This window comes from Vipera berus, assembly GCF_964194415.1.
Source record: "Vipera berus genome assembly, chromosome: 1".
Lineage (NCBI taxonomy): Eukaryota > Metazoa > Chordata > Lepidosauria > Squamata > Viperidae > Vipera > Vipera berus.
In genome coordinates, this window is record NC_138202.1 from 322,728,609 (window position 1) to 322,750,567 (window position 21,959).

Consider the following 21,959-nt stretch of genomic DNA (forward strand, 5'->3'; position numbering starts at 1 on the left):
CCTCAGTTTGCTGCAGGTACCACTGCAATTAAGAGAGAGAAGTGACTTCAAGATGAGTTAGGGTTAAAAAGTATGTGGGAAAAGTATTCTCCTTGGTTACAGAAGGGTTCCAGTCTAGCTTCCATTCCAGAAGGCAACACTTATTATCCCTGTGGAATCACATTTTTCATTCAGTTCTAGACTTTGTAGGCATCTTCTGACTGACCAACCAGGAATTGCCAGAGGAGCCCTGCAGCATATACTGCTTGAATACATATAAACCCATGCTGGTGTACTGGATTTTTTAAAGAGTGCAAGATTAGAACACTTTTTTTGCTTAAGCTTTCTGTTTCAGATCTTGAATCTTATTACAGCCTACGTAGTTTTGGTCAATTATTTCTTACTATTTGAAGCCTCAGCTCTTTTCATTTCAGCTATATGTTTATAAAGATGAAACAAGCCAAAGCGTGGTAAAATACATGATTGAATTCATCTGCAGAAACGTCACAGGGAAGCAGGTATGTCTTAGCAGCAGCAGCAGGAATCCCATCAGAGTAATTGCATGCACCTTCTAATGGCAGATTTACTCCCTAGGTATGTTTGGAGGAGGAATTTTCACAGCAGACGGTTCCACTCCCCAGATCTCTCTGGCATATTCAGTAATTGTCCTGTCACTGGAAAACTTGCCAGAGCATGCAATGTTCTTAATTACCTTTTTAGTCCATTCCCTAGGATTCTAAGAAGAAACAGAAAGTGATTAGGCTGATATCTTCAGAGCTTTATTAGTGGAAAGATCATTTCATTTATTGGACAGCCAGCTCTTTCAGAAGTATAAATTCAGACCCAGGATTCGTAACTTTCAGTTTCTTGGAGCTGCAATAAACTTTAACTCTGAATTCTCCTCTTTGTTGTCTCCCTGTTCTTGTTGTCTACTCTCCCCATGGCCAGGGGGCTTTTGCACAGATTCACCTTCCGTGCTGATTGTACCCATTCCTGGACAGGGAGGCCTTACGTTTTGGGCACTTTTCAGATGTAATGGAATATACACCTAACGTATCGGGATGATTTTGCCATTGCCAGCAACGGGGTGGGTGCGGCTTCCGCATGATGCATCCGGCCCATAGGCCGGCAGTTTGACACCCCTGCCCTAGAATCTCTCTGGATATATCTAATAGGTTATATTAGACAGCTTTAATTAGGCAAGATCCTGTCCATTAGGTGTAAGCAAACAAAGGATTAGACTCAATTGGCTTTCACTGTGTTGTCTTTAATAGCTAGACCACTGAAAAACACCTTACGTGGGTGCCCTGAAGTGTGCTTGGAAATTACAACTGGTCCATAATGTGGCAGAATGGGCAATGTTGGGTATGTCTCAGTTGTATACATTATAAAACTATCATGTGAGACGCTTTGGCTCCGTTTCTTTCAAGGTGCAATTCAAAGTGCTGGTTACATGGCAGAGGGCCAGGTTATTTGTGGACCACTTCTCCCCAAGTTTTTCCTTTCCACCAAGCCAGATAGATCAGGCTCCAGGTCCCTTCCCATTAATGTTGCCATCTAGTGCAGGGGTAGGCAACCTTGGCTCTTTTATGACTCATGGACTTCAACTCCCAGAATTCCTAAGACAGCTGGCTCAGGAATTCTGGGAGTTGAAGTCCATGAGTCATAAAAGAGCCAAGGTTGCCTACCTCTGATCTAGTGGGACCAAGAAATATGCCCCCTCTGTAAGGCTCCTGCCCTGTGGGACACCTTTCCACCCAGGATCTGGCAGCCCCCTTTAATTATTTGAAAGGCTTCAAAGAGCTGGCTGTGCCCAAGTGCTGGAATAAGCTAAGGTGTGTATGCTAATGTATGTATGAACCATATGTACATCGTGACTACCCTTTCTCAGCACTGTGCTCACTCTTGGAGATAAGAGTTCTAGTTATAATTTCCAGTTATTTCATTAAGAAGCCATTTTTACCAATCTGCAATCGATTTAAACTATGAGCAATTTAAACTCTTACCATGTATACTTGGTCCACTTGCCCTTGACATTTGATGTAGGCTTCATAATCAGCAAATACTTTAAACCTAAACAAAGTACAGTATTAGTGCAACCATGAACACCATTTATTTTGTTAACTGAGAGTCGTAAGGAATCAGTGGTAAACAAATAGGTTGTAGCAGTGCTTTAGATAAGGCAAGCTTCGATGTGCTTTTCTTTTCCCTTTGAGAAGTTTAAGTGAGGCTCTCTCCTAGGAGGGGTCCTTGGTGCTCTCTGAGCTTGCTTGTTTTCTTGCAGACGTGTCATTTCACCCTGAACTACAAATATTCTCCTTCATTAGTTCTCTCCTATGTAATTTCAAAGGACCTCTTCTGTGGCAGTTACCTCTCTGAGGATGCCTTAAGTCAGGATTGCTTAAGACAGTGTTTTTCAACCTTTTTTGGGCAAAGGCACACTTGTTTCATGAAAAAAATCACGAGACACTCCACCATTAGAAAATGTTAAAAAAATTAACTCTGTGCCTATATTGACTATATATAAAGTAATTCTCTTGAATAGGAATCAAATAAACACAAAGAAAGTATTTTATAATTACTTTTCAATTTTTCCCACGGCACACCAGGCAACATCTCGCGGCACACTAGTGTGCCGCGGAACAGTGGTTGAAAAACACTGGCTTAAGATAACCTCATTTTTTCATTAGTTGACTAATTTCACTGCATTTCTCTCTCTCTAAATTTCAGATACCTTTTAAAAATAAAAATATGTCCAAAGAACAATTCATGCCCAGAATACCATTTGGTTAGACTACAGTAATGTGCCGTATTTGGGGTTGCCTTTGGAAGTGACTTGAAAGCTACTGCTGATTCAAAATGTGGCAGCAAGGCCATTGATAGGCTAACTCTATGAGAGTAGAATTACCACTATCTTGAAGCTGATGCATTGGCTGCTGGCTTCCTTTTGAGCCCAATTCACACCAAAAAGGAATAAGCCAGGGCCTGTATGTTATCAGTAAAAAGTGTGTCATGTCCCTGGGTTTACAATATATAGTAGTCTTCCCCAATGTGGTATGCCTCCAGTGACGAACCACAGTTCTTGTACCTTTCAGCAAGTATAGCAATAAATGTTATGGCTGGGGATGTTGAAAGTGATATTCGAACCCACACTGAAAACATTAAAAGAAAGTCCATAATAAAAGTACACTACTGCTGCCTCTTACCTGTCATTATACATCAACATATTGATGACATCATGGAAACAACTAGGATCACCTGGCGAGAAGAAGCCACTGTTTATTTGATCAATAGCTTGTCTGAGTTCTGGAATCCTGTCATAGTATTCCTTAGCATTGTACCTGAACAAGAAAAATAGGGACACCCTTAGCCTTTTCTACTTCTATTATTATTTATTTCTTGCATTTACATCCCATCTTTTCTCTTGGAATAGAAGGCAACATATACAAGGGTTTCCACAATGAGTGAAGAGTGGCTGAAAGTGAGTGGCATGTGGTAGAGACTGCTCCATTATCAAGAAGGACTTTAAATTCAACACTTTAGCCACTACATGATATTGGCTGTACGGCAATACTCACCCAGGCAACCAAATTATAGGTGAGTTGGAAATAATACAGAAGGCAGACTTAAGATGTCAAACTAAAAGGCTATTTGGTAGATATTAATTCTTAATAAAGGGATGATCAGTATTGGATCTTTTATAATTTATGAAGAATAATTTGTAAAAATTACAAGCTATTTGAAAAATGTTCCTATTTTTGATAAAACGAGTATGTAAGCTCTTTCCAATGCTGTAGCAAGCTCTTCTTATATTAATATAAATGGAAAACAAAGAGTTTTGTCCGCCTGTGTGACCCAATCTTTCTATGACAAGGATGCTCCATTTCCTGGAGCAGTTTTCAATGATTGAATTTTCTAATTCAGAGAAATTAGAGAAATCTCCTTGTCAAAATAGAACTGAATTCTGACTAATTTCTTTAGGTGAGGCTGTTTTTTGAGGAAGCTCAGGAGAACTTTCCTGCTGGTTCAAAGAATCAATCACATACCCACAGCCTGTTTCTATGGCATCTTCACCATGGCGTTCAATTACAAACCTTTTCTTATCCATTGCCTCAACGTCATCCACCCGCATGCCAAAAATGAACAGATTATCCTTTCCAGCTTCTTCAGCCATTTCCACATTGGCCCCATCCATGGTCCCAATGGTGAGGGCTCCATTCAGCATGAATTTCATGTTTCCTGTCCCTGAAGCTTCAGTCCCAGCCGTTGAGATCTGCTCAGATAGATCTGCAGCAGGAATCACTGGGGTGGATCAGGGAAAGAGAAACAGGTAAAACTGTATTTTTCCCCTCTACAAACAAACCACTTGTATTTGCACTAACGTGAGCAAGCCTTGTGTGGTCTAATTTTACTGTTCTGAGTACACCAAGCAGCTCAACATCCTATGTGTTTGCTTCATTGATGCAGCTGTATTGGCATGCAGGACTGTACTTATACAGGTAGTCCTCAACATACAACAGTTCATTTAGCGACCATTCAAAGTTACAACAGCAATGAAAAAAGTGACTTATGACCATTTTTTCACAGCTACAACCTTTGCAGCATCCCCATGATCATGTAATCAAATTTCAGATACCTGGCAACTGGTTCATAGTTTTGACTGTTGCCTTGTCCCAAGATCATGTGATCACCTTTAGCGACTGTCTGACCAGCAAAGTCAATGGGAAAGCCAGATTCACTTAACAATCGGGTTACTAACTTATCAACTACAGTGATTCACTTAACAACTGTGGCAAGAGAGGTTGTAAAATGGGGCAAAACTCACTTAACATATGTCTCACTTAACAGAAATTTTGGGCTCAATTGTGATCATAATTCGAGGAATATGTGTACCTCTGCATCTGGAAGGGACATATTTTTTGCACAAGGGCCAGTCAGCCATGGCCTCACTCACAGTATGCAACTCTTTAGATGTGACTTCCAACAGCCTCAATCAGCAACAGCCATAAACAAGGTACCCAAGAAAAGACAGATCAGCAGAATCTGGAAAGGCACAATTTGTGCACTAAACTAGGCCAACTTGCTTCCAAAACCAACTTACCTTTTTCAGCAAGTGATACTCTGTAGTTCTCCAAGAATATGACTTTGAGTCTATCTCCTACGTAAGGGTCATTATTGATGATTTCTCCAATAGCCGTGATCAATCTGATAATCTTTTTTGCCATGTGGTAGCCTGGAGCTGCCTGGAGGAAGAGAAGGAAAGACATCTTAAGAGTAAAAAAAAAAAAAAGGAGTGATAGAAAATCACAAAGCAAATGAATATCGAAATATAGCATCTGGATTTCTTTTTTTTTAATACAAGTTTTATTGATTTTTTAATATTTACATATAGATGTATTTGTGAAACAATATGGTGGTTGGGTAGTTAAAATAAAAAATAACCAGTTGTAAATAGTTCAGGTTACATCAACAGAGATGCCCTCTCTAATTCCCTTAGTGATTACATAGTCAAAATAAACAAGTTAGTATATTTCTAGTTATAGCCAAGTCAATCAATAAAATTCAAGATATATTTTCACTGATACATATCAATATCCTGTTTTTAAATTTTATCTACTTGCAATAGGATATTCTAGAATAGCCTATAGTATATAGAAGAAAGCTTAATTTTGGGAGACCCACAATTCCCTATTTCAATAAAGAATAGTTCTTTTGTCTACAAAACCTATATTGGTCATTACAAAACATTCTTATGTTTTACCATTAAAGTCTAGTTTTCATCTTAAAATTCTAGATTCTATACTATAGTTCAAAAATAGCCACTGAATATTCTATAAATCATCTTAACCGTACATCATTAACATACTATCTTTTAATATATCATTCCAAATTCTATAATATGATTCAGAGTTATATTTCCTTTACAGATCTAAAAGCTAAATGTAAAATCAGTGATATTTTTTGAGATTCCCTTTGATCCATAGAAAGATATTTTTATAGTCTATCTTTAGGAATCCCAAAAAAGAAACACGTTCAATTTTTAAAATCTAACTCTTGACTTCCTTTTGTACCAATCATGCTTCGCTCTCGTTATCTTTAAATTCTCAAATATATCTTCCTTTCTTCCTATACCCCTTATTTGAATCCAGGGAACGTATCCAGATGTCAGTTTTGCAAGGAAGATGTCCCCTTTGTAACCATTGTATTTTTGCTTTGATAGTTCGATTTTTGGTGGTTGATATAATATAGTTGTCATTAAATCAGCCAAGTCTTTTTGAACTTCCAATTCTATCTGGGTTAGGTAGAAAGTAGTAGCTGGTATTATGGTTGTCATTTGATTAATTGAATTCTCAATATAGTATATTTGGAGGCCTTTAGTGTCTTCACTCTTGATGTTGCTTTGTTCAGGTGCTATTGCTTTTTGGCTTGTAAGTTTTGTAGTTACCATTAAAGTTTGGACTTTAAGGTTTTCTGTAGGTTGCTTTTGTTGTTCTTTAAAATCTCTTATTTTGATGTTAGTTTCCACTTCTTCTATTTGGTTTTGGGTTATCTTTTAAATTCAGAGTTTGATTTGGTGGCTTTAAGTTGTCAGATTTTTCTTGCAGTTTGGCTTTAATTTGCTATGTCATTGCCAAGATCATGTCCAGTATCAGTTTATAATCAAGTGGCGGGATTTATTCATCCATTTTGTAGTTGTTTGCAGTTAAATCTTCCATGGAGGCTGTTTTAATAATAGTCAAAGATTTTCTACCTCCTGAAGAGTTGTAATCAGTGCCAGGTGTTCCCACACTTATCTTCAAGGACAGCTTTGTTATTCAATCAGCTCTCACAACAGAGAAAGGAATTTTACTTGCTGTACCAGGTTACACCACAAGATGTCATCAATAACATATAACATGCAATGTAAGAGGTTTTTCTTTTCCCCCCCCCAAATTAATATAGAACTTTTGTAAAATTAGTCCAAATTTTTTCTTTAATTCACAGTTTAGAGAGAAAATGGGATAGTGAATCCCCAGTAACAAATAGAAGCTTTTTAGTAGATACAGATGAAATTGCTTAAATTCTTTGCTGAATTAATTGAATTTCTGTTGTAACTTTGAGGCTTTAAGATTTGTTCCCAAAGTAGATATTTGCCGTTTTCTCAAAACAAGGGGAAGGAGATTGTCAGGAAAGTCCCACAGGAAGATGATTAAGGAAAAAGGAAAGGTAAAAGCTCACCCAGATCCTCCAGATTGCTAGGTAGTACTTTTTGGCTTTCAGCAAGAAGCGGCTTAGTGATTGGCCATCTTTATGGCCAGTCTCTTCTTCTTCGGGCCAAAGGAGATGATCCCAGATTCCAGCGGAGGGCTGCCGCCCTTCTGCGATCGCAGGGAAGTCCTCCTCTCAGTAATCGCCCCTCCAAGGCGATTTTTGACCCTTTTCAGGGTCCTCCAAAGGAGAAAGAAATGGACGGCAGGAAGCAGACTGTCCCTGCGCGTCCAGAAGCGCCGCACACGCAAACCGGAAGCCACCATCTGGATTTCTTAATAAAAATCCTCTCTTTAGAAGTTATTTAAAAGCCTCCATCACAAGAAGCTTTTAAGAAGAGACTGGACAGCCACTTGTCTGGAATGCTATAGGGTCTGCTGCTTGAGCAGGGGGTTGGACTAGAAGATCTCCAAGGTTCGCTCCAACTCAAGTTATTTTGTTATTATTCTGTTGTTATTATTAAGTAGAAAGCCATCTTTTGAATTTGTCAGCTGAAATAACTAATTCCCAAACAGAATATCACAAATTGATGTATGTGAACACTTCTATAAATAAAATCAAAGGAAGCTTTGACCTATCCCAGTAGAGCAGGGGTTCCCAACTAGGGGTGCTTGCATCCCCTGCGGGTGCGAGACAATATTCCAGGGGGTGCAAAAACATAGGTTTAGAAGTTTTAAAATTATGGTGTATATGCATAACCAGATATTACTTTTGTAAGGGGTGCAAGAATATATCAGAAGCATTGTAGGGGTGCGGGATATAGAAAAGGTTGGGAACCACTGCGCTCTCTCTCTCTCTCTCTCTCTCTCTATATATATATATATATATATATATATATATATATATATATATATATATATATATATAATATATAATGTTTTCTGAGGTTTTTGCGGGTGTTTGTATGTAGATCTTTGGTCATTCGGGTTTTTCCCCACGTAGAATTGAAGATATAAGAGCAACGTTTCGACGAAATCTCATCCGTCATCCTCAGGCTGGTGGCTTCAGCTTTGTTCTTCTGGGAGAAGTTCTCACTTCTCACTTCTCCCAGAAGAACGAAGCCACCAACCTGAGGATGACGGATGAGATTTCGTCGAAATGTTGCTCTTATACCTTCAATTCTACGTGGGAAAAAACCCGAATGACCAAAGATCTATCTATCTATCTATCTATCTATCTATCTATCTATCTATCTATCTATCTATCTATCTATCTATCTATCTATCTATCTATCTATCTATCTATCTATCTATATGTGTGTCATATGTTAACTCTTAGATTACCTTGCTAGGCCCCAAACATGGGGCAAATCTTTATTTCCTGTTTTCAGCCTTATCTCAAAGGCCATCGAACAGGCTGTAGTCACACCGGACAGTTCATATATTTGTGTAAATTACTAACAAAGAATTTAGGGAGGCTGATATGCATTTTGGACTCATTAGTCTTCATCAGTCAGTCATACCCTTCTGAGATTCGAACCTGGGCTGCTTGCACGTTAGGCAGTGTTTTTAATCTCAGAAGGGTATGACCGACTGATGAAGACTAATGAGTCCGAAATGCATATCAGCCTCCCTAAATTCTTTGTTAGTAATTTACACAAATATATGAACTGTCCGGTGTGACTACAGCCTGTTCGATGGCCTTTGAGATAAGGCTGAAAACAGGAAATAAAGATTTGCCCCATGTTTGGGGCCTAGCAAGGTAATCTAAGAGTTAACATATGACACATATTTCTCCCCTTGCAAAAAGCTAACAAAGCGAGAGAGAACCTGTGGCTCAAGAAGTAAAAAGTAAAAACACTGCCTAACGTGCAAGCAGCCCAGGTTCGAATCTCAGAAGGGTATGACTGACTGATGAAGACTAATGAGTCCGAAATGCATATCAGCCTCCCTAAATTCTTTGTTAGTAATTTACACAAATATATGAACTGTCCGGTGTGACTATATATATATATAGTCGATCAGAAGATTGGCAGTTTGGCGGGTCGAATCCTGAGTGCCACATAACAGAGTGAGCGCCTGTTACTTGTCCCAGTTTCTGCCAACCTAGTAGTTTGAAAGCACGTAAGAATGCAAGTAGAAAAATAGGGACCACTACGGTGGGAAGGTAACAGCATTCCGTGCGCCTTTGGCATCTAGTCATGCCAGCCACATGACCACGGAGACGTCCTCAGACAAGCGCTGGCTCTTCGGCTTTGAAACGGAGATGAGCACCGGCCCCTAGAGTTGGAAACGACTAGCACGCATGTGTGGGGGAACTTTTACCTTTACACACACACACACACACACACACACACACACACACACACACACACGTCTTTTTGTTCTTAATCTTTGCTGGGGTTTGCAACTCGTAGATACCTTAAATAAGTCCACATCACAATGGGAATTGTCCATTTCCTGAAGTTCTTATTTCAACATGCTAAGTTTCCAAGTAAGTTTCCAGTGTGTTTGAATCACATGAGGAAGCAAAAGAATACTGAGCATGAGTAGTTCTTACTTTTGCATGCTTAAATAATTCAACATTTTAACATAAAGGTGAAGTGTGCAGGCAGGCAGTGATGGGTGGGAGGAAGAAATTTGTACATTGTCTTAAGTACTAAGAAGTAAACTTAGCGTCACATTGAAATCCTTTACCTTTCCTCCAATCATAATTGTTCTTGGCACATAGGATTTTTTAGGGTCCTTTCTGATGCCTGAAAAAAGCAATACAATTAAGATGGGGGAGAATGGTTTTTTAAATGGATGACTTTAAAAAAAAACCTAACACAAAAATAATTCAACAAAGTTCCTTTCTGTGACCTCTGTAATTCCTATCTTAAGATAAAAATATCACTGAGGAAAAATAGCATTAGCATGATGTAAAGTAGAGGACAAATCTATATTCTTTTTCCCTAGACCAATAAGGGAGAATGTAATTTCGGGAACCTTTATCATATTGGTCACGAATAATAGTGTGCCATTTGTTGCATGGATACAGTATTAAGATCAATCTCTGTTGGCAACAATATTTATACAAAGAGCATATTAATGCTGTACAATTGCTTTTGGACTTTATTATCATAAAGTGAAAGAGGAAAAACCCAAATTTATGAAATGAAAAGCTCAGTTATCCAGTCTAGCACTGGGTTCAGAAAAGTCCATCACTCTGCTTGTTGACTAGCTTCTGCATATACTGTAAAACCATAACACAGAAGGAAAGTCGGTGCTCTTTCAAGCAGATCTTTGGGGTTTCAAGAGGAAATACATCTCTCCATTTGCTAATAGAGATGTTGATCTCACCAAGCTTTCAATTATGTGTACACAATTAGGCTCAGGTTCCTGAATATGCTTCTTTGTTGTTAACAAAGGCTAGTTTCCAGGAATCTCAATCTCAAACTTGCTGGAATATTATATATAAAAGCACAAGACTGCTCTACAAACATATGCCTGCATGCATGCACGCGCGCACACACACACACAGAGAAACACATACACTACCATGATCTCTTCAAATTACAAGTGTTATTTCTGCTTGCTTCCCAAATCCTCCTTTCATATAGACATATTTTTTCCATACTGATGTAGGAATATTATTGTTAATGTTATCTAGAAGGATTTAAAAGCTTTGATGCTGGTAAAGACTCACGGTTATAGAGTGTGATTATATGTAGGCAATTGAGGAGCTGCCTCTTGTATTCATGAATTCTCTTGACGTGCACATCAAACATAGAGGATGGGTTAATTTTCACTTTGTATTGTTCTTCCAAGTATGCTGAGAACTTCAGTTTGTTCTCCTGGAAAAGGACATTTTAGGTTGATCTTGGAAAGTTTAAACAGACATTCAACTTAAGCATCTGGGCTAAATGGAAATTAGAAAAAGATACTATCTATTATATAATAGAAATATAGTTTTGCTAGGAGGTAGAATGCAAATGAATATAATAAATAAACACAGCTAGGTAGATATAGGTGGTCCCTGATTTACAACCATCCTAAGTCATTAAGTTGAGTTGGACTTGATTTTATAGCAATTTTTATGGCGGTTTTTAAGCAAATCTCCATGGTTGTTAAGTGAATCACACTTCCCTATTGGTATTTTTTTGTCAGAAATGGGCAAAAAAAGGTTGCAAATCACAATAATGTGATTGCAGACTTCTGCAACTGGTTGTAAATGTGACCCAAGTGCTAAGCACCCAAATTATGACCATGTGACTGCAAGAATAGTATGAAAGTCGTAATTGTGATTATAAGTTATAAGACATATTTTTCTGAGGCTACTGTAATTCACTGTGTTGAGAGGTTATATAAATTTGTTTAATAAAGAAAACTTCGAACAGTTGTTAAACAAATGGTTGTAAGGTGAGGATATCTATCTATCTATCTATCTATCTATCTATCTATCTATCTATCTATCTATCTATCTATGATAGAGATAAATGTGTCTGTTGCAATCATTACCTGTTTAACTTTAGCTACATCCCTGATGAAGGCTTCATCATTTACAAAATCCAGCAGCTTCTTTAGCTGGCTAAGATCAGTTAGGAAATCTTCCCCAATTCTCTGTATATTAAGGGAACAAAAATTATAATTAACAGCAGAACTGATATATTTTTCACAGCTGAATTCTTCTATTACTATGTACATTTCTCGTTGCTAACAGTCACATACAGTGGCAATGTTGTGACACTGAGATGAAATGTGGCTCATTCTTCTAGGTCTTCTTGACAATTAACAGGCTAATTTAGGACTAACCACTGACTTGGATATTGGATATAATACAAGATGATTCTGCAGAAATGGAAAAGGAGAGAGAAAAAATGGAAAAAGCAGCTTCTTTATCCTCTGCTTTGGTAAAAAAACTGCTTCCCCTTTGGTGTCAAATAAATATTCATCTAATGTCCATCGTCTGAGAGGATCCACTGACAATTGCAGTATTTGGGCAATCTATTTGGGAAAAGGCATTTGGAGTATATATTTGGAGTAACAATGCTAATTAACTGACTTGTTTTTATAACTATTAAGGTGGATAAATGCTAATAACAACAATATTAATTGTTGTTATTTTCATGAGCAGCCAACATAGACTTAGAGGTTAGGCCCTCTGCTTAAACTCTATGTTTCAAAGGAAATCTTAAGTAAAGAGAAGTTATACTCTGCCTGATACAAAGTTGAACATGACTTTCTGCCAATCTGAATGCAGACTTACTATTTATCTTACTATATTCAAAATCATACTCCTGCCAGTCACCATACTGTTATGCTGTACTCTAGAATCTTCCTAGGTATCAGACCAGATGGTCTGTACTTTGCGGTCTCTTCTTTCCCCCCCTCTTTTTGAAGACAGGGATAATCTATAAGCACTTCCTACTGGCTGATGAGTCTTGTATCTTACCTCCACAATGACTTCAGAGAGTCCTGGGTTACACAGTAGAAGCCATCGCCTGGGAGTGATACCATTGGTTTTGTTTTGAAATTTTTCTGGCTCTATTTCGTAGAAATCTTTGAATCTACAATGTATAAGGGTGAGTTTTAAAAGGAACAGAATGTAATATATATTATTTGGAGCCAGTTAATACTACAAACTCTTTAGCAGCTCAATGCAACCATTAAAAAAAGAGAATGCAGTCATGGGATGCATTAATGAAAAGCAAAGTCTAATCCAGATCTTAAGCAATGATAGTTCTGCTCTGATCCACGTATACACCAAAGCATTTCTTTTCTGTTGCACTGACAAGGTGGAAGCAATTTATAATCTTCCAGATAATCAGGACTACAATTCCAAAAATACTTTGCAACAGAGCACTGAGTGATAGATAGAAACTGAAACACAAATCACCTGGAAGTCACTAGATTAAATGCCCCTGAAATGGGATTATGCCTAAGAAATGTATCAAGGTGAAGAAATAGGCCATAAAATAATAATAATAATAATAATAATAATAATAATTTTATTTATATACTGCCCTTCTCCCGAAGGACTCAGGAAAGCTTGCAAGTGTTGGAGAAGAAAAGATTAAGGTGAGACATGATAACCATTGGATAAAGTAGACAGGTTCTCTGTACCTAGCAAAAGATAGGATGTTATGAACTTTTAACATCCTTTTAAAATTCTGTCTGTAAAAATGGGGAAAAATGGACTAAAATAATACTTAAGAATACCAGAGAAAGGACTATATTAAATCCCTTTTCTAGACTTATTAGTTTTCTATATGTGGGGGAGTTTTTTCTTTCTTTCTTTCTTTCTCTTTCTTTTTCTTCCCCTTCCTTCCTTCCTTCCTTCCTTCCTTCCTTCCTTCCTTCCTTCCTTTCATAATTTGTTGAATCTCAATGTCTATAATTTGTCCTCTCACTACTACCTAAGCATTTCTGTTTTCCAGGCTATATATAAAATGAATGAAATCCTTCATTTTAATAAAAAATAAATCAATTTGGAAGACAGCAGATACGTATGAAAAGGAATGGCACTGACTGCTTTCTTAATCTATGAAGAACACCAGGGCAGATAGCTTACTTACAACTAAGTAAGAGAGAAACAAGCAGGACTCACACAGAATTCTTCACAATCTCAGAGTGAATCTGAGCCACTCCATTGACTGCATGAGAACCAATGACACACAGGTGGGCCATATTGATCCTCTTGCAGTCTCCTTCCTCAATCACAGACATCCTTCGGAGGCGGTCAACATCTCCAGGAAAGAGGGAAGCCACATACTGACAGAATGTATAAAATGATAGGAATGTTAGGAAAACAAGCTAAATCATATGTCACAATGAATTCTTTTAAATTGAAAAACATGATCACATCCTTACTGGTCTTACCAAATAACCCCTTGCATTTTTTAAAAAGAATATCACCATCCTCCTGAGACTCCAGCTCCACCAGAGTTTGACACCCATCATTTAGCACTCCTGAACTGTTGCAAATGCAGAGTTTGAATACTGTACCCTCTAACAAAAGACATCAAGATCTATCTAAACAAGGATGGTATCAGTGACAGCAAAAAAGATATGTTAGGCCATACTAACAAAGATATCCTTAAATATATTTACATGTCAATTCATCAGCTTCTAAGCCTAACAATTTTAGCAGGGCTATGTAGACTGCTGCTTTCCAGAAGTTTGGTATTGTCAGCAGCAGTGAATTGTGGGCACCGTAGCACAAGAAATATGAAGGTACTAGATGGATGACTGATGTTGTTTTACTGATCATGGTAAGGCCATACGGATCTGAACCCTAAATATGATTGATTCTACCTATGCTATGATTCTACCCACTTGCTAGAGCTGAGAACTGGCTCTTTGCTATGCAGCAAGGTGGCCAGAATGAGTTCAACATGGCATACAAAAGGATAGCTAAACAAATTCAATAAAACTGCTAGGTTTGATGCATTTTATCATTCAACTACAAATCACAAGTTACGTCTCTTTTGGTGTGCCATTAGATATCTCAGCGAGCCTCATTTGATGCTAGCAATGTAGGGTCACATACATTAAGCTTTTATCACCTGCCAAAATAATATTCTAAGCCGCACAAAATGATTTTTTTTAAATTGCCAAATTCTTACAAGATCATCAAAACTGAGGGTTTTAATGACTTCACCTGAGGTTAGTGAAATCTTATGAGAGCACTAAGACTTTGCAATATCTTGAGCTTCCCTTCTTTTCTCTGGGCCACTGTGTGAGATCAGGAAACTGTCTAATTGCCAACCTCTGGTATCCTCTCTCTGCCTCTCCCAAGTCCCTTTTTTCCCCTCATTTGGATAACTTACATCCAAATGCTTTTGGTTGATAGCATAAATGATCTCCAGGTGCCTTGGCAGGAGCTTTTCAAACACAGACACCGGCCAGCGCTCCAGGGCTTCAGGCAGCACTGTATGATTAGTGTATGCACAGGTTCGTTTTGTGATTTCCCAGGCCTAGAATCAAGGACACAGATGAATTAATGTGAGTAGAAGCAAGTTGTACAGGCTGAAAATAAATGGCTGCAGTATCAAATAGCACCAATTTCCGATACTTGCCATGGAGATTACATTGATGCTGAGTTGAAACTTATCAGTTGCAGCCTCATTATTAGTGAAAAAAGCATATTAATGAAACTTGAAGTTCAACTGATGATGGTAGTTGAACTAAGCAGGGAGCTTGAAGTATTGTAGGAGTACGGCAGTTACTGCATATAGAATCAAAAGCTCTCTCTGTGTCTAGTTGCTTTGGCATGCAATGCCCTGTAGCAGCATCCCAAGGGGAGGAATTGAAACAGTTTATGTCCAGAATGTGAGGGGTCTGTAGATAATTTCTCAGCCCTCCCTCTGACCCATGCAATACTCAGGTCCTCAATAGAAGGCAGTCAGGTTGCAGTTATTTTTTCTGCAGCCCCAACTATCCGTTGAAGTCTGTGCCTGTCCGGTTCAATTGCTGCACCAAACAAGACAAATAACAAATGACAGATGGATAATAATTCCTCTGTAGAATTGTATCAACAGCTCCTGGGGCAGTATGATTTTTTTGAACTACTGCTCAGAACTACTCTACTGTTGATACTGCTTGTCTAGTATAGTAAGAGGTGGTAGAATAGGAGGGATCCTCCTACAATCTCTACAGTTTTAAACGTGTTCAGCTCCAGATTGTTCTGCGTGCACTACAGGGCCAATTGTTCAGTGTCCTGTCTACATGCAGACTCATCACCATCTCGAATGAGACCAATGACTGTTGTGTTATCGGTAACTCTAAGAATCTAGCTTCTCACCATCCCATCTAGGAATTTTGGAAAATGCAATCCCATGATATCCGGGGGGGGGGGGGGGAGAGGGGAGAGAATCAAGTTGAAGGAGGAGGACCTCTTGGCAGTTTCTGAAAAAACTTGTTGGGGATCAAAGCTGTATCTATCCTGCCTCCCATTCAACTCTTTACCTTTTCCCAATCCATATGTTCAACATCAACAAAGATCCTCATGAGCTCAGGAATGGAGAGAGCTGGGTGAGTGTCATTTAGCTGAATGGCAACCTGTGAAACGGACAACATAAACTTTAATAGAGGACCTCCAAGGTTCCTTCCAACATCATCATCATCATCATCATTAATATTATTATTAAAATCTCCATTAATTCCATCCAGAAAAGGCCCAGTGAGCACAATGGAAAATCTGATTTCATTGTATGCTGATGGCCATTTGGTGATCCCAGACCAGCTACTCTAAATTTCAATTCCTAGATATAAACAGCAAACAAAATTAAGGATTCTGGGGGAACTACAGGGTTTAGTCATACATAATCTGGCCAGAGGCAATGTCTTGGACTTGATATTTTCAAGTTTTAAAAAATAAACTTTAATCCCCTATTAAAAGTAAAGAAACAGAAAATATGTTAAAGTATTTAGGGCTGCTACTTAGGAGCTTTTTTTCAATTGTTCATTCATTCCAAGAACATAATCTACCAGATTCCTGCTCTTATGAAACCATATCTGTTCACTTTTCTAAAGACCTTAGCTATTCTTTCCAAGCTGTCACAGCAAGAGAATATAATAACATAATAAAAATGGCACAATTTCTTTTGAAAAACCAAATCATTCAATTATGGAAATTGGAGGAAGATGAAAATTAAAACAGGTAAAATAGGTTATCCAATGTTCATTACTGGTACTTATTGCTGAATTTGTGTTTTGTGAATTTGATACTGTATTGCAGACAGTTTCACAAACCCCTTCATATTCATGATAACCAACTCATAAGATCTAAGACAAAGATGACTGTAAAATCTATAAAATCTGATTAAATGTAAAATATTCTGAAAGCATTTGCTAATATGGGGATAATTAATAATTTATTGTCACTAAGCAATTAAACATCATGGTATTAAATAATAACAAAAAATAAAAACAATGGCATAATTCTATGCATATACTATGCATAATTCTACTAACAATACTGTAAAGGTCAGTCCAACAGGACTTCAGGACTGATGGGAGAGATTCTAATGTTGAACAACATTCTCCTTTTACTATTCTTAACATTAAAAGACTTCCAAACATTGTCTGAGACAGAGAAAGGTATTCTTTAAAGTTAAAATTTATTTCACGGATTTGTATAAGCTCTTATCTAAAATGTTCACCTTGTCAGGAAAGGTTTCAAAACAAGTCCTCACTGGGTCACGACATCCAAATTTGGAAGACTTGAATCGTCGTATGATGTCCTGGAGAGTGGCAGCTACCACAAAGTACTCCTGTTTCAGACGCAATTCCTTTCCTTCAAAAAACTTGGGAACACAGTGAGGAAAAGGGGTTATATCCGACTATGTCTAATAACGGCAATGATTTGAGGGATCGTCAAAATCAAGCTCCTTTCCAGAGTGAAAGAGATGAGAGGGACTTTGCCTAGTTTAGTTTAATTAGTTTAATTTAGTTTAATTCTTTTTAACTTTTGCATTGCTGTATTTTTATTGTTGTTAGCCGCCCTGAGTCCTTCGGGAGATAGGGCGGCATATAAGCCCCCAAAATAAATAAATAAATAAATAAATAAATAAATAAATAAGTAAGTAAGTAAGTAAGTAAGTAAGTAAGTAAGTAAGTAAGTAAGTAAGAAAGATTTAATCTTCAGTGGTTTCCCTATCTCAGGTCCATATTTTACATAAAAAGCAGTCTTCTTTTAATAAGTTTTTACAGAGGACAAACATTCACAGTTGTGGTGTATAAATCAGCGCTGATCCCAAGAACATGGAAAACCTCTTAATTTCTTCTGAAAATAAACGGGACTTTAAGGACACTTAATTCTCTCTGCATTGTATATCCAGTGACTTGGGTCTAGTCCAATAAATGTAAAAATACTACTGCAAAGTGCTATGTATATCGTGCCCTTCCTGAATGAAATTTATTCAGAACAGAGGAGGGAATGCAGGAAGATGGAACTAAGGAAAATTATACCGAATAAATGCACTCAAGCCAAACATCACTTGTGCCTTTCATATAATTTTCATAATTTCACTCTCTTACTATACCCTCTGTATTTCTCTTTCCACCAGGAGTGGCGTTTTGAAGATTTTTTATTTTTTTATTTTAATTCCATTTATATCCCGCCCTTCTCCGAAGACTCAGGGCGGCTTACAAGCTTACAAGATGGCGAGAAGTTCATCGAAGAAGTGGAAACTGGAGACTCCCACCCAAAACACACAAACAGATAACTTCTCTTAAGACAGTCAGCAGAAAAGCATCCAAATGAAGTCCACAATTCGCTTGTGGCCAAAAGAGATTTAATGAAGCACTGAAAACTGTACTTACACTGCACAATGCAGCAGATACTTACATTATCATTGGGGTACAACACTCTGGATATGTTTTCTGCTAGGTTTCTATCCAGCACAGCTTGGATATAATCACCAACATTAACTATGGAAGAGAATGAAGATATATCTCAGTTATAGCAATGAAATGGAATACTCTGTATGTGTTTATCACTGCATAGCAGTCATTTCATAACTTCTCCCTACACTATACCTTTGTTCACTGAGGTTTTCAAAACTTTCAACTTGTAATTCATATTCTGTTTACAAATTCAACAGGAAAAATTCCAGGTTGAATTTATTTTAAATGTGAAGTAAATACCGTGTTTCTCAGAAAATAAGAGCTAACTAGAAAATAAGCCCTAGTATGATTTTTCAGGATGCTTGTAATATAACCTCCATCCCCAAAATAAGCCCTAGTTAAGATCGTCAGCCAGATGGACACATTTAGTACCGTATTTTCCTGAAAATAAGCCCTAATGTGTCTTATTTTCAGGGAAACATGGTATATGGATTCTTTGCTCAACTGTCTGTCTAGCTGTCAAGAGTGTAAGCTGCCTTACTCTGGATTTGGTTGATTTCACCAACTTTTTTATTTTGGAAAAAATAATGGACTGTACATTTCTAAGGAGGTGTGTAAAAGACCCTCTCAGTTTTCAGTACATCAGGTAATTAGTGAGGCTTGATTTCAGAGGTTAGATGAAGCCTTCTTCATTGTGTTTATCTATTATGACCTATTCTCAGGAAAAAAATAAAAGGAATACCAGCCACCAAATGGTTGCTTTGCACACATTTTATTCAATTTACTGGAAGTGTAATTTTTGTTTCTTAACAAAAGCAGAAGTTTGGCCCATGGTGACTGGAATTTAACACTTTCTTCCTTCATTGCCCCTTTTAAATTCTCCCTCTCCAAGCCACTCAGCTACAGAAAAGAAACTGCTTTCAGTGCCAATAACCAGCTTCCAGATTTGGGAAGCGGATTTTCATCAGAACTAGGACAAGGGGTAAAGAATTACGAGTCTCTTATAAGCCAGATTTCTCTTTTTGATTTTTCTCATTACTTCAGTTGAGATAAAAATACAGTACTTTTGCACATGCACACATGCATTCTATTCTATAAGAACAGAAATAGATAAACTGGTCTCAACTTTATGTTCTATTAAGATTTCCTTTTGTATAGCAGATCCTGAAGAGAAGAGGGTTATGTCATCTGGATTATTTAGATGTCCCTTGAACATACTTAGAAAGTATTCAGATACTTTCTTTTATACATGCTTAGATTCTAAACAGGTAATGTGTATATATGAAAGATTTTAATATAGAATAAGAAAATAACAGGGTTGGTGGTAATCAAGCCATAATCAACCCCACAGATTATCCCTTTCTCCTGTTTCATGTGGGAACAAACGATACAACAAAGAACCTGAAATAACAAGAGACTATGAGCAGTTAGGCATGAAAGCAAAAGAGTTAGGAGCACAGATAGTAGTTCCCATCCTCTGTACTTTAAACAGATGGTCAAATCCAATGGGGGGAATGGAAGATTTTAAAAGTAAACTACTGGCTTGAAGGATGATGTTGTTAAAAGAACTTTGGTTTCTAGATCATGGTCTAGATTACCTACATGAAGGGCTTCTGGAAGGGGACTGGCTGCATCTCTCAAGAACCAGGAAGAATATCTTTGGAAAATAACTGGCTCAGGTTATCTGAAGGGCTTGAAACTAAAAATGGGAAAGGGAAGGAAACCAGGCCTTAGGACCTAATCCCAAACATAAACCCCAAGATATCCAATCAAACAATGAGGCAGGTAGTGATGAGAAGGAAGGGGAACTCAGATATAAAACAGGAGACAGCGGGGGGGGGGGAAATGCAGGAACAGCCATAAAGACTTCGATGCCTACATACTAATGCTCAAAATATAAGGAATAAACAGGCCAAAGCTGAATTTAAATATCCCAAAGGTGCTTTTTCAGGAGGCAACTGGACTTTCTTGTTTTTTCTTTGAAGACGTTTTGCTTCTCATCCAAGAAGCTTCTTCGGCTCTGACTGGATGGTGGGGAAAGAAAAAAACAACAAAGTCCAGTTGCCTCCTGAAAAAGCACCTTTGGGACAACTATGACCTGGATGACTGAGAATCTTCATAGACATTTGAATTTAAATAACTAATGAAAGAAAGAAAGAATTGCTGGAAGAACATTTTTTCATTATTAAGACTACTTACACTCTTCAAGGTTGAAATCATTAGGTGCCTTGGCTGACCACAATCTCATGGTATTAACTGTATTGTTCTTGTATCCTGGAACGGGTGTATCATAAGGCATGGCAAGAACAACCTAGTATGGAGCAAGAGGTCAAACAAAGGTGGGCTAACACAGTGACTTAAGAATGATAACAACCTGTAACTAAAAGGCACTGGAATTGATGCTCAAGTGTGTCTTGCTCATTTTGTTAAAAAATTTGATTTACAATTCTAAACAGCCTAACTTAATATACTGCAATAACATGAGAAAAATAAAAAAATAATCATATTAAACAGCAAAATAGAACCTAGTATCATCAAAAGTAAAGCATTCCCAACAGAAAAAAAGCAGAGGAGAAAAGAAGATAATTCACGCCTTTCTTTAACTTGGCATTTCAGAAAGTTCAATGCTGGAGCTCTCCAGGTCTTGCTAGGCAAGCACTTGACAGAACAAAGAAGGATCTGATGTTCTTTAACCTGCGAAAGAACTTGGCGCTCAGTCACAGATGTTATTAAATGAGGCTTTCAGAGAAGACTGTTCTTTGAAGGGGCTGGAAGTGAACTTAATTATGTAATTCTCTCCACTCTTGGCAGTTTAGCAACCTTAACTTTCCTCTCTCAGAGTCTCCATTATCTCCTGAAGAATGTCTTTGTTAGCAGAACAACATAAAGAACAAAGACACCACTAGGTTCATGCTACTCCAAAGGGCTACTCCAAAGGGCCTTGTGTGGGTCAGAGTAAACTACAACACAATCCCCAGATCCCCCCACCCCATTCTCTGTCCTCCTCTGCCCATCTAGAGTTGTATTTCCCATCTGCTCTTGACCAGACTTTGTTTACTCTAAATGTTGCCCTGTTGACCGTCTATTTGGGTCATCTTTCCTACTCACCCACTCTTTCTTCTTTCCATGTGCCAAATTATTATTTTTTCCCATTAGTGTTTGCTGATTAGTGTACATTCAAAGTGACAATAAATTTATTATTCTATTCTATTCTATTCTGTTCTGTTCTGTTCTGTTCTGTTCCTGTGCTTTTCCGTCTAGCTCTGTTAATATCCTCTTTTTTGGTTACTGCAAATTCCTTCTGACATGCATGAACCAGCCTTTCCTGCTAACTAGGCCTGATTCTTTCCAGTCTATTCGTTCTCCTCCAACCGCCACTTGCAGCTCTCTCCAGCCTCTGTCCAATTATTCTATCTAGCATGCACAAACAGAAATGCAAACACGCACACACACAGATGCACA

At 37.9% G+C, this 21,959-nt stretch overlaps 1 protein-coding gene across 1 annotated transcript in view; it reads right to left on the reverse strand.

The window, feature by feature from the left end:
* Positions 1-442: 442 nt before the first annotated feature.
* Positions 443-21,959, reverse strand: part of PYGB (glycogen phosphorylase B) — a 54,365-nt gene continuing 32,848 nt past the window's right edge. The window contains exons 6-20 of the mRNA XM_081313991.1: positions 20,697-20,808; positions 18,499-18,581; positions 17,312-17,455; positions 16,116-16,208; positions 14,978-15,124; positions 13,756-13,919; positions 12,601-12,715; positions 11,667-11,768; positions 10,855-11,002; positions 9,864-9,922; positions 5,081-5,222; positions 4,074-4,281; positions 3,186-3,320; positions 1,986-2,052; positions 443-715 (exon numbers count right to left, since the gene is read on the reverse strand). Of these exons, the coding sequence (XP_081170117.1) occupies positions 563-715; positions 1,986-2,052; positions 3,186-3,320; positions 4,074-4,281; positions 5,081-5,222; positions 9,864-9,922; positions 10,855-11,002; positions 11,667-11,768; positions 12,601-12,715; positions 13,756-13,919; positions 14,978-15,124; positions 16,116-16,208; positions 17,312-17,455; positions 18,499-18,581; positions 20,697-20,808 (1,872 nt within the window). The 3' untranslated portion in view covers positions 443-562. The remainder of the gene's footprint in view (positions 716-1,985; positions 2,053-3,185; positions 3,321-4,073; positions 4,282-5,080; positions 5,223-9,863; positions 9,923-10,854; positions 11,003-11,666; positions 11,769-12,600; positions 12,716-13,755; positions 13,920-14,977; positions 15,125-16,115; positions 16,209-17,311; positions 17,456-18,498; positions 18,582-20,696; positions 20,809-21,959) is intronic.